Below are 11,508 nucleotides of genomic sequence, written 5' to 3' on the forward strand. Positions count from 1 at the left end.
GGCTTGATTGGGGATGCCTCTGGTTTTTGGATTGCTTTTAAGTTAAAAACAATAATGACTGATAAAAAAAAAAAAAAAAAAAAAAAAAAGAAACTAAGGAGGGAAAAAAAAAAAAAAAACTGACCCCGAGCATCTGATCTAAAGCTGACGGTTCTCAGGCTCCGCCGCCAGGCCCTTCTGCCGTAGGGACAGAAGCTGTTATTGTGGAGTGCAAATGTGATTCAAAATGGTCATCCTATGAGTCAACACATAGCAGGTAAACACTCCAAAAGGTGGGGCTGTTGTAGGGGACTACATAACACCTTCGTAGAGGATGCATCAAGCTTTCATCTACCCCATATCAGGCAAACTAAAATACACTCACACTCACAAGAAGTCCTTTCTAACAGGCAAACTTGTTTTTTTTTCCCATGCCAACTTCCTACAGCTAATATCCATGTTAATGGTCTGCATAAAGCTGACCGCTAAAACATTTTCAGTGTTTAAATGGGTACTGAATGCTGTATGAACACTCATAAGGATGTTATGCAGCCCAAACTCCCTTGCATATGCGCTGTGCTGTGTTTTGTTTCCCTTGCCTTTTACGCCACGCCACAAACTGTGCTATAGCAGATAAAGATATGTCTATATTAATATCCCTTGTTTTCTTATTTGTCATTATTATTAGTATCTGTTTATACAAATCACACAGTCTCCACTAGAGAACTTGGAAATAAACTGTTCCTTCTGTTAATTGTCATTGTTCTCAGTCAATAAGCTATACATGGAGCAAGGAGGTGTGAACAGAACAAAAAAAAGGAAGGAAGGAGTAAGAAACAGGATAAAAGGTTAAGAAAGAGTGAGGGGGAAGGGAGGAACGAGGAGTTAATTCAGACAAAGAAAGGGGGGGGGGGTGCAAAGCGTTTGCACTCTTGCATTCACAACAGAACTGACTGCACTCTTAGACAAGTTACAGACAATATGGTCCAGGGTCAAACCCGTCTAAATGACGATGCCCTAAAAACGCAGTGAAAACCGTGGTGAAGCAGTCTGTGCCTTCAGTAAATGGTAGAGGTGTAATGCTACAATATAAAAAAGATGTCACAGATAAGTGGCTACACAAACGTAGGAGTAGCCTGATGCTCAGTGATGCACTCACACGTAGTGTGACACTTTTTCTTTAGCAGTTAAATAAAAAAAAAAAAAAGACAACATGACTTATGAACCATAGCCAAACAAGGCTAAACAGCAACACGATTCTGTTGAATGGAATTAAAAGATAACGTCAAATACAACCAACACATTATCAATGACTTGCGGTCTCAGAAAACATGCTAGAATAGCCAGGAACCCAGCTGAACTAAGTCCAGAGTCAAGTGTAACATCCGTTTTGGTCTCTGACAGGTTTTAGTGCCAGTCTTTCATTGAGTGTCGACGGGGAAAAAGGGACATGGTGAACCAAAGTCAAGTGTTCTGTGTAAGCCTTGAACAGGAAGAGAACGTGTCAGGGGTGCGCAAACCACAAATCTTGGTGTCAGGAGGAGGAAGAGGGAGGTAGAGGGAGGAAAAAGACAAGACAGTTGAGGGTTTGAGAGTGTGAGAGAGTGTGAGAGAGAGAGAGAGAGAGAGAGAGAGAGAGAGAGAGTGTGAGAGAGAGAGAGAGAGAGAGAGAGAGACAGAGAGAGAGAAACACTAGGGTTCAGGAGTATGGCTGCGGTACCCCAAACCCAGGCCTATAAAGCGGCCTACCTGTAGGTGATTGAGAAGGGGCCATATGGGGGCCCATGGGGTAACTATAACCCCCATAAGGGTATGGATTGGGGTATGGAGCATTAGCAGGGCCATACTGCCCAAATGGTGGACCTTGGGGAGCAGGAAATGCGGGTTGAGCGGGGTACGGGCATGGGGAGGGGCCAAAGCCAGGCCGAGGAGCAGGGTAGCCGGTGGATGGAGTAAAGGCTGTGACCTGGTTGGGGTACGGCTGAAACGCAGCAGAAGGGTTGGAGGGGCCCGCTGCAGAGGCCGAGGAGGGCTGGTTGGGAGGAGAAACAGGGTATTGGGGGTAAGGCAGGGCAGAGTTGGAGGGGTTGGTGGACACGCTGGGTTTCTGTTGCGGCTGTTGCTGGGGTTGCTGCTGTTGCCACGGTGATAGTGATCCAGCGTCCGGATTGGTGCATGATTGTGATGTCATGCCAGAGTCTCCAACTCCTTGGCTCTTCTGGCGGAGGATCTCCTGCAGCTTCTCGATGCACACCCGTCTTTTATGAGCAAGAGAGCGGAGAGAGTGGAAGCGCTCAAGGAAGGAGTCAAGTGACAAGGAACCTTCCAGAAACTCATCAGCTAGAGCCTGAGAGTCAGAGAGAGCAAGAGGCAAAAAGAGAGAAAGATAGAGAGGCTTGAAACTACACTTGGCCCATGAATCTAAATGAATTTATGAGATTGAGATCATGAGAACATGAATCCAGACAGACAATACACAGAACCTAAGTAACACGTAAGTTCTAAGTGCTAAGCTGCATGGTGGCAGAAAATAAAGGCTTGTGTCCTTGAGGAGCCACTTACCTCAGACTCTGCCTCAGTGCTGGCGCCCTCTGCCTGCAGACGAGAGAATAATCCCTCAGGGGACACCTGTCCCATAATGCCATCTGGAAAAAAGAGGGATGGCGCAAAAACGTAAAGAGAGAGAAAGACGGAGTGAATGAAACCACAAGAAGGTTGGGGGGAACAAAGCAAAGAAGAAAGTAAAACAAAATAACATAAAAAGATCATTACATTCAGGTAACAATAACTCACTGCATCTGGTTTAGACTATTAAGCTGATGATATATGCCTTCGCCTGGAACGTTACAGCAACTACATAAAGTTCCCAAAGTACTTTTCGTAGGTCAGTTTTCAAGTTCTGAATTAACATTGCTATGGTATACACAAAATGCATCTTGGTTTCTAATAACTGGGAGTACGTGGTAAAATTAGGTTGAATCAATAATCTTTATTGTAGCATTAATAGTGCTGCACATACTGGCATATCAATGAGATGGCTATTGTTAATACCAGTATAATAATATATTAATTCATCTTGAGCAATTTTGTTAAATAAAAGATTTCATGAATGTTAACACTGTCCACTTTAAGCTTAATCAAATTCGAAAAACCAGACTGACATCCAGCATGTGTCCATATGCAGGGACTGTATACAATCATCCATTGGTTAAAACAACTGACATCAGTATGCAGTATTGGTAGATGCTATATGGTTCATACTCAGAACTTTGTATTGCATGGTCCAAATAGACTACAAATATTACATGGTTCAATCACTGCAGGGGTGGTTGTTCCAAAAAGATAATCCATTACTTCTCTCAAACTTAAATGAGGATGCTTTACATAAAAAAAGTAAACTCACTTCTCATTATTTTACTTCTAAATTGTTTTCTAAAACTCTTACAAATCTCTAACAACCAGACAATCAAATGGAAAATATACTTTAATTAGATTAAATTTAATTAGAAAGAAAGAGCAAATAAAAAGACTAAATATCATTGGGGAGGCATGTCACACTTCCTGCATAGACTCTGAACAAGCTGAGTGCCTTCCTCCTGCATTCTGAGCCAATGAAAGCATCCAAGCCAAGATTGTTACAGTAGTAGGGGAAAAAAGTAAATGGAAATAAAATGTAAACAATGTGCTGATGTGCATTTTACTCAGGAAAGTAATACTGGATCTCACCTGATCACACTGAGGATGCATTTTAGTGCAAAATGTAAATGGAATTCAGACATCCAGACATGATAACATATGCTAACACAATATATAAACAGCCTCACACAGCATTCCCATGCACTTTGATTAGATGCATGACAGACTGCTTGTGAATTTTACAGCCTGTTCACTCTCATCAGTGTGGATCATCCATATGTACGCACCTGAAAACTACTTAAATATAAAGCACATAAAATACCAGACAAAATTAGGGATGCACTGAAATTCTTGACCACCCAAATTTTCATCTGACATGATCTGTATTTTCAGCCCAAATAGGAAAAAAGGACAAAAAGACAAACAATTAGACTTTCCAAACAACGTGAACGGTAATGAAAATTTAAAAAGTGATTCAAAACCCAACATTTTTTCTCTGCTTTCCCGTGCTGCTCAACCAGTTCAAACAGCGGGAGCTGCATCGACTCAACAGTGAAAAGACTGACTGCATGAAACTATTTCAAGGTTTCTTTGAGTGAAATTAGACAAGTAATTTTAATTACTGTTCAAGCTGAATATCACGCATGGGTACAACATCCAAGAACTTGTCCATTACAGGTTTAATATTTTAACATTTTGAAAACAATGTCCTGTGCAATACACAAAATACAGCTAAAGACATAAGCAGAAAGAAAAATCTCCACTAGGATGCTAATGTGATCTGTAGTCACAATTTCTGACATGATGGAAAAAATATATAATCATAAACAACAGAGCAAGTGGAACACCGGATTTCATGGCACATGCTGTAGTCTTCATACCGTAATAATTTTAGCATGTTTATTTTAGACAGCTTTATTATTTATTGTCAGGTTTTTTTTTCCAATTCACATTTTTGGCCCTAAGGGTTGTGAATTTCGCTTTTGGCCAAAAACTTAATTTCAATACATCACCAGACAAAATGTTTGAAACTTTTTAAAAATTGTGTGCAATTAATATAATTTGCTTAGAAAAATAAGAGTAGTGCAAGAAACAACTCACTAATTCTTATTTAGTTATTATTATTATTATTGCTATTATCATTATCATAACTAATGTTATTACAAGAATTTCAACTGTAACATGCTACATTACTTTATTACTGAAAGTAATTACAGTACCATAATGTGTTGCTTTGTACTGTATTACTCTCAACACTGCCTACAATAAACAACAGGTTTTTCTTCAAAAAGTAAAAAAATGCATGAAGACAAAGAAGAGAGCAGAACAATGAGGAAAAAGGAGAAACAGGTATCACATATTCCACACTGAACATGATGACGTAGTGCCACGACTGAGAAAGAAGGAAAACGAGTTTCAGGAAAGTGCAGCTCATATAAAGGTCCTAAATGGATGACATAAGTGAGCAAACAGGATAGTCTTGCTGAGCAACATATTCCTAATGACTTATTAACAGCCCTTCCATAACAACTTCCATAACATTAGTTCATACAAACTGGATTCCAAATACTACAAAACTATTGACAAAATAAACAGCAGATGAAGTGCTGAGGACTGGTGGAAAAAGAAAGTTTCTGTAAGAACAACAAAGACAGGGAAAACATCATCATAAAGCAAGAGAGAGAGTGTGTGAACATTATTTTTGATCTTTTCACTAGCTTTCACTTCAGGTTGTCCACAAATGCAATTCATTAACCAAAAGCAGGTACTACCCAATTGATAAATCATGACAGAAGGTGAGGATTTATCATTACCAATGGAATAATATTTGAGTCTGGTGTAGACAAACATGTATGGAAAATTCTTAATAATATGGCAAGTTAGTTTAACTAGGGATCTGACAGGGTTTTCATTCAATTATATCCACAGTAAGTCACAGTACAATAAAGAGGTCTCTGGGATATGTAATGAACCCATTATCTGCCAGCACAACCTACTTCTATTATTAAAAAAATAATAAGAATAAAATCATTCTCTATTATTCAAGACAGAAATGTAGCAGTAATTAACAGTAATTGCCATTTGTCATAAAAGTTATACAAACAGATGTGTAAAAATAGAATCTGCTCCATTGTCTCATTTGAAACATGATCCTTTACATTTTTCAGTTCTTCTTTCACTTTCCTTTCTTTACTAATAGTGATATGCTTAGGTCAGATACCTCATGCATAAGACTCCAGGGAATCCAGTGTGCAGTAAGTCAAATTCACATAATACAGTTTTTTTGTTAAATCTCATGAGTTGGATATCCACTCATTAGTTTTTTTTTTGTTTGTTTTTAAACATACTGAATAAGAAAAAAGAAAAAAATATAAGAAGAAAAAAAAAAAAATCACCAAAACTGTTTGCATGCCCAAAGTTTGAATGCTCACTAGAAGTGGATAAATCTTCTGTCAATTACGATGCAAGTGCAATTGCCAAATAAATAAACATGGACAGTAGAAAGTCATATGACTGATTACCTTGCTCCATTTTTACCCAGCTCAGCAAAGCTTGTCAGCTGATCTTGAGCCATTATATCAGCCAGCGTGTTTTGTCATTGTGCTTTACTGTGGTAAAGCAATAAAATTAAAAACGACAGCAATGAAAAGTTGCTCAAGATTCATCTGTAAACTTGCACCATACTTTCAGAAATCCTGATGTGCAGTTGTATTCCCTGGCACAGAGATGATCAATTTCAGTTTTGCTTGAATTCAACTCAGCAGCTGCATGGAAACCTTTCTTCACTTTTCCATTGTGCGAGAGGCAGAAATGTGAACATTTATTTATTTTCTTCTGCCAAACATATTGTATTTCATAGTAGCTTATTTTGAAATTTTAAACTCTGTAAAGCTTGGCCTTCAAAATCCTTAACATTTCCCTGACATGCTGTACTGGCCATGCTTACTTTTCATTTTCACAAGTTGCGTCCCTTAAACTTACAATGCTGACACTGCTATCACCCAATAACGGCCACCACTAACTTGAAATCATTTTTAGTTGTGTTACATTTTTGACCGAAACCATTGTTAATCCACCCTTTATTCTTTCGTTCAACTTTTACTTTCCACACATCTCTGTACTTCTCTTTCCTTGTGTTCTCAAGTAGTCTTTCAATTTGAGTTTAGTTCCTTTACCTCTGAGGGCACAGTGCTGTTTGTATCGCTCCCTCACTTCCTCCAGCTCAGCGTATTTCTCCACCAGGCGTTCTCGCTCTCGCTCTAGCCGGGGTTTCATGTCAAGGTTCTGCTCGGCCAGGCTGCGGTTGGAAGCCAGAGCCATTTCCCTTTCCAGCTGAATGTTCTGGATCTACAATGAGAAACAGAGTCAAAGGTGACGGTTGATTTCTTAGACTGAGAAGACAATGTTTAGCAACTCAGGTCACAGCTACATGCAGAAAGGCCCTCACCGTCACCTCCACACAGAGCAGGTGTCAAACTGGGGACCTTCCAGACCAAGATGCTGAACATTTACCCTCTTCTAATACTCTTAATTCAGCTCATGAAGGCCTTGCTAATTAGCTGATGAGCTAAATCAGATGTGTTTCATGAGGCAGGGTGCTGAAGTCTGCGGTGTTTTGGCCTGCAAGGACTGGAGCTTGACACGTGATGTAGTGTGTGGGTGATATGACAAAAATATAATTTGTTATACCAAATCCTAGCATTTATTCCAAATACCATAACTCTAATTCAACTATTCACAAACTGTACAGCACTAAAACCAATTAACAGATCTAACTGCTCTCTTTTTTTCTCTTTTTCTTTTCTTCTGATTTTTCCCCCAATTTTCTCCCCAATTTACATGTGTTCAATTCAACCCGCTAGTTAGGGCTCTCCCAATCACTGGCTGCAGTATCAACAAAGATCATGCTCACAATTCTCCTGATGATAGGGCCAAAGCTTAGACGGTACCTATGATTTGCTCAGAATGCATAGTTATCATAATATCGACATATCACTTTGCCCACCTCTTCCTCACAAGGTGTAAATTATCGCAAAATAGCAGACAGCAGACCATGCAGCCAAACTCAGTTCATAGAGTAGGCTAGACACAGACCACTTGGTCATTCTGATACTACCAAGATGTTCTTCACTGACTCTCTGGCATCACCGAGATCATATCAAGACCAGATCATATCAAGATTTTACGATCTTGTAACAGATGAGTTGAAACAATTACACATTTGGCAAAGGATACAGATCTTTCTGCTTGTAATGACTGAACAACTACAATTTTCAATTTAAATCTTCATTGTTTTACGTAAGATTATGATGCTTTAAACTATTGATCTCACAGAAATGAGGTTTATACCAGTTTTCAAAAAAAAATTTGGTGTCAAGCTTAAGTAAGTATATTCATGAATATGTGAACAACACTATGTAACCAAAATATCTAGTGTTTACTTTTAATTACACCATATCAAAATCAGCTGGCCACTTAAACATTTCGCATGCAAATCTGACACCGACACTAATGTTTCCCTACAGCATTACCAAAATGATAAGTACATTAGCAACATACAAAATTGGAACCATGCAGCTGCAATGCAAGTGTTTCCCAAAACCATAGTTAGAACTATGGCAGTAACTATGTCGGTATGTTAAACAGTACAAATCAGATTTAAGTGACACAGTTTCCCAAAATCATAGTTTGCAAACATGGCAATCGCTTCCCAGAAGTTTGAATCAAACAAGTGAAACACACTTGTTCCTGCATATTAGTTGTATATGCAGTGCAAAAAGATAGCTGTTTAAATAAAGTTTATTAACATTTTCCACTTAGTCCTACTGTTTAAATAACAGGGACAGGCAGGATATGATTTAGTTGTAACTGCTTTACTTTAACTGAAACACACAGAAATATGCTCATAATAACAGACTACATAGACACCTATATCTGCCTTTACTTCCACCACCTTACAAAAGCTGAATTGAGCTGAGCACACTAGCTTTCACACATGCCATTACTGGTCCTTACAAGTAAAGTACAGAGGCTGAACATCATTATTAGCATCAATGCAAAACCAGCAAATTATCTGGCTTTACAGAGACGTTAAAAACCACAAGAGCTTGGGACTGTGCCTCTACACGCTTTGCATCCTCATCTGAGGTTCTGTAACAGGTATACTTAACTGTTGTTGAAACTGTTTGCTGCGGACAACTGGTGTCGATGTCCAAAGCCATGTAGCTAACATTAAAAAAGCCTGCTTTGTCCCCTCAGCCATTTCAGCTCTTAAACTACCTGGCTGAAACAGGTGTACTGGAATTCTTGTAAAGAAACACTTACTAGTCTGTATATGGGTTGTTTATATGGATGCATGTCATTCTGAGATTATTTCTGATGGCTTTTTTTCTGTATGTCTTGATAAACCTGTATATATAGCACTGACCTCAGAGATTCTCAGTGGAAAATAAGGAAACTATCTGCCAATCTATTATCAGCCAACTATCAGCAGACAAAACAGGAAACTCTGAACAGGCAGGCATGCAGTAGTGAGATAACACACTAACTGCATCTAACATGACTCTGACAAATTAGGAAATTCAGCGAATCCCAAAACTGAGAAATCTCACCTCATCAGACTCCAGTGCCATCGACTCCACCCGCTCCGAGTTATCGAGCAAATCCTGTAACTCGGATTGGCTGAGATCCTGAAGTTTCTCCATTGATTTGCCAGGACAGCTGTCAATTACAGAGGATTTAGTGTTTATGGATTCATCTAGTTTGATATTCAATAGGCAGAGTCTAAGCCAAACATTGCATACCCTACACTTCACCAATTTAAACTAAAACGTATTTCATATATATTATATATTCAGACACATGAACATAAGGCACGCTGAGTTTCTTTCCTCCTACAGATCACAAAGCATTGTATGAGTCTTGTAAAGCCATGTAAGATTATTTGAGCTAACCATGTTTAATCATTAACCGGCTCTTTGCTGCTTTATGAGCAAACAGTAAACGCTACTGAAAGAATATCATTAGAACCACTAGGATTAAAATTTGGTCTTGCTTTCTAATGGAAATTGGCTTAATGGTCATCATTTGAGACCACTAGTTTACGGGACATCTTTAGGTGACACTAGGAAACGATAAAATTCATCTGGAATCAGTCCCAGAGCACGTGTTAAATTATTATTATCCCTTACACTGTGAGATCAACCCTGTCAGTAAAACTCAAAATACCACTAGTGACTACAGGACGCCACCAGGAACCAAGAGAAACTTTGACTAGTTTCTGGTTTTATTCAGCAGGGAAAGCATCGAGGCTGCAATCACTAAGCTACTGTTTTACCTTAGGCAGCACTCTTACTAGGCTAATGTTTACTGACATGTTTATGTGAGCTAATATGCACCAAGAACAGGTGAGCAGTAACGATAAACGTGTCTAATGTTAGCCGGCCAACCAGTCAACAACAGTATATGTCACTTTCACCGGTTCATTGTGAACATAACGTTAAATACTTACACGGTGCTAGCAAATCAAATGTCTTGAGGTCGGCAGCACATCGAAAAACATCCAACTTAATTGGAGGCCAGGGACGTACAAAAATAAGCACAGAAGCGCCGTCCTCGGTTGGAAATAACCAGCACGCGTCTTTAAATGTCTCGGACCTGGTAAACGTGCGATGGATCTGAGAGGCTGGATCACCTAAACAGGGTAAACACGGGACTGAAAGGCACTTTCGCCGCCGCACCGTAAGCTAACTTAGACTGGAGCCCCTGTTCTCCAGTGAGCTAGCTAGCGAAAACATTAAAAGAGAAAAACCCTCGAAAGAAGGAGCTCCTCGGAAAGCACACGAAAGGACGTTAACGATACGGCAACAGGAATGCCAGAACGACGACAACGAGCAGAAAAGAGGCCGTTTGACAAGATATAATCACTCTCTTGAGCCAAAGTTTCACTTCTTGCTGACAGATACCGCCGCCATATTTGGGTTAATTCCACTGCCGGACTCTGCTAAGGGGAATGGAGGAAATGCTCAACGGTCTGATTTCGAAATAAGAAGAGAATAGCGAGCTGCTTTGCGAAGCAAAAGACATAATCCGGGTAAAATCTGAATTAGTTTAGAGCGTGATATATGTATAGTACACATCTACAGATGGAACAGTAGCGATGTGAAATTGTAAACAGCTGCTAATCGCCATGGTATCGTCTGAGGATGAGCGGACCGATGGGAAACCCCAAAGTGACGGGAATGTTCCATTCGCTGCGGGCAGGCAGGGAGGACGCCCGGCGGAGCCGGATCATTTTTCCATTAACACTTTAGCGCAACAATCCCTTCACTGCGTAAGAAAAACTGCACGCAGCACATTTTAGACACCATAGTTTTATTATATCTTCAATTCTCAAAGCACATTATGTCTCTTTGGAAAGAGAAACTGCACAGATTTGTTTCACATGCTCAGCATAACGCTACGGAGCCCCTAAGGTGACATAGTGATTTTTTTTAAATAAGGCAAGGCCACGTATTGCTATATGGAGGCCACGAATTAAGTTTCTCATAACTCCTGGCCTCAACATGTTACCTTGTGGCCTCTATCTAGTCATTTGGGGCCTCAATATTGTAAATAATGGCCTCAATATTTTACCTCTGTTTAGTAATTCATGGCCTAAATATAGTCGTTTTTGGCCTTATTAAATTTTTGTGATGATTTTTTGATTATTTTCTGTTAATCAAACAGCTTTTATCACAATATTCCAGAATTGAAGAAAACCACAAAAAAAAAGAAAAAAAACCCCAACCCCCTCCACCATCCCACTGACCCACCCATCCCCCTTTTCTGTATATACTATTTCTGTATAATACTATATATATTTTCTGTATTATGTATATTTATTAAATAAAA

General features: G+C 39.4%; 1 protein-coding gene across 1 annotated transcript in view; it reads right to left on the reverse strand.

Annotated features, from left to right (window-relative positions):
• vps37c (VPS37C subunit of ESCRT-I) overlaps positions 1-10,820 on the reverse strand; it is an 11,113-nt gene extending 293 nt beyond the window's left edge. The window contains exons 1-5 of the mRNA XM_017695394.2: positions 10,127-10,820; positions 9,228-9,336; positions 6,792-6,963; positions 2,542-2,624; positions 1-2,326 (exon numbers count right to left, since the gene is read on the reverse strand). The exon at positions 1-2,326 is cut by the window's left edge and continues 293 nt beyond it. Coding sequence (XP_017550883.1) covers positions 1,679-2,326; positions 2,542-2,624; positions 6,792-6,963; positions 9,228-9,320 — 996 coding nt within the window. The 5' untranslated portion in view covers positions 9,321-9,336; positions 10,127-10,820 and the 3' untranslated portion in view covers positions 1-1,678. The remainder of the gene's footprint in view (positions 2,327-2,541; positions 2,625-6,791; positions 6,964-9,227; positions 9,337-10,126) is intronic.
• Positions 10,821-11,508: the final 688 nt, after the last annotated feature.

The sequence above is a fragment of the Pygocentrus nattereri genome, chromosome 5 (assembly GCF_015220715.1).
Source record: "Pygocentrus nattereri isolate fPygNat1 chromosome 5, fPygNat1.pri, whole genome shotgun sequence".
NCBI classification, from domain to species: Eukaryota; Metazoa; Chordata; class Actinopteri; order Characiformes; family Serrasalmidae; genus Pygocentrus; species Pygocentrus nattereri.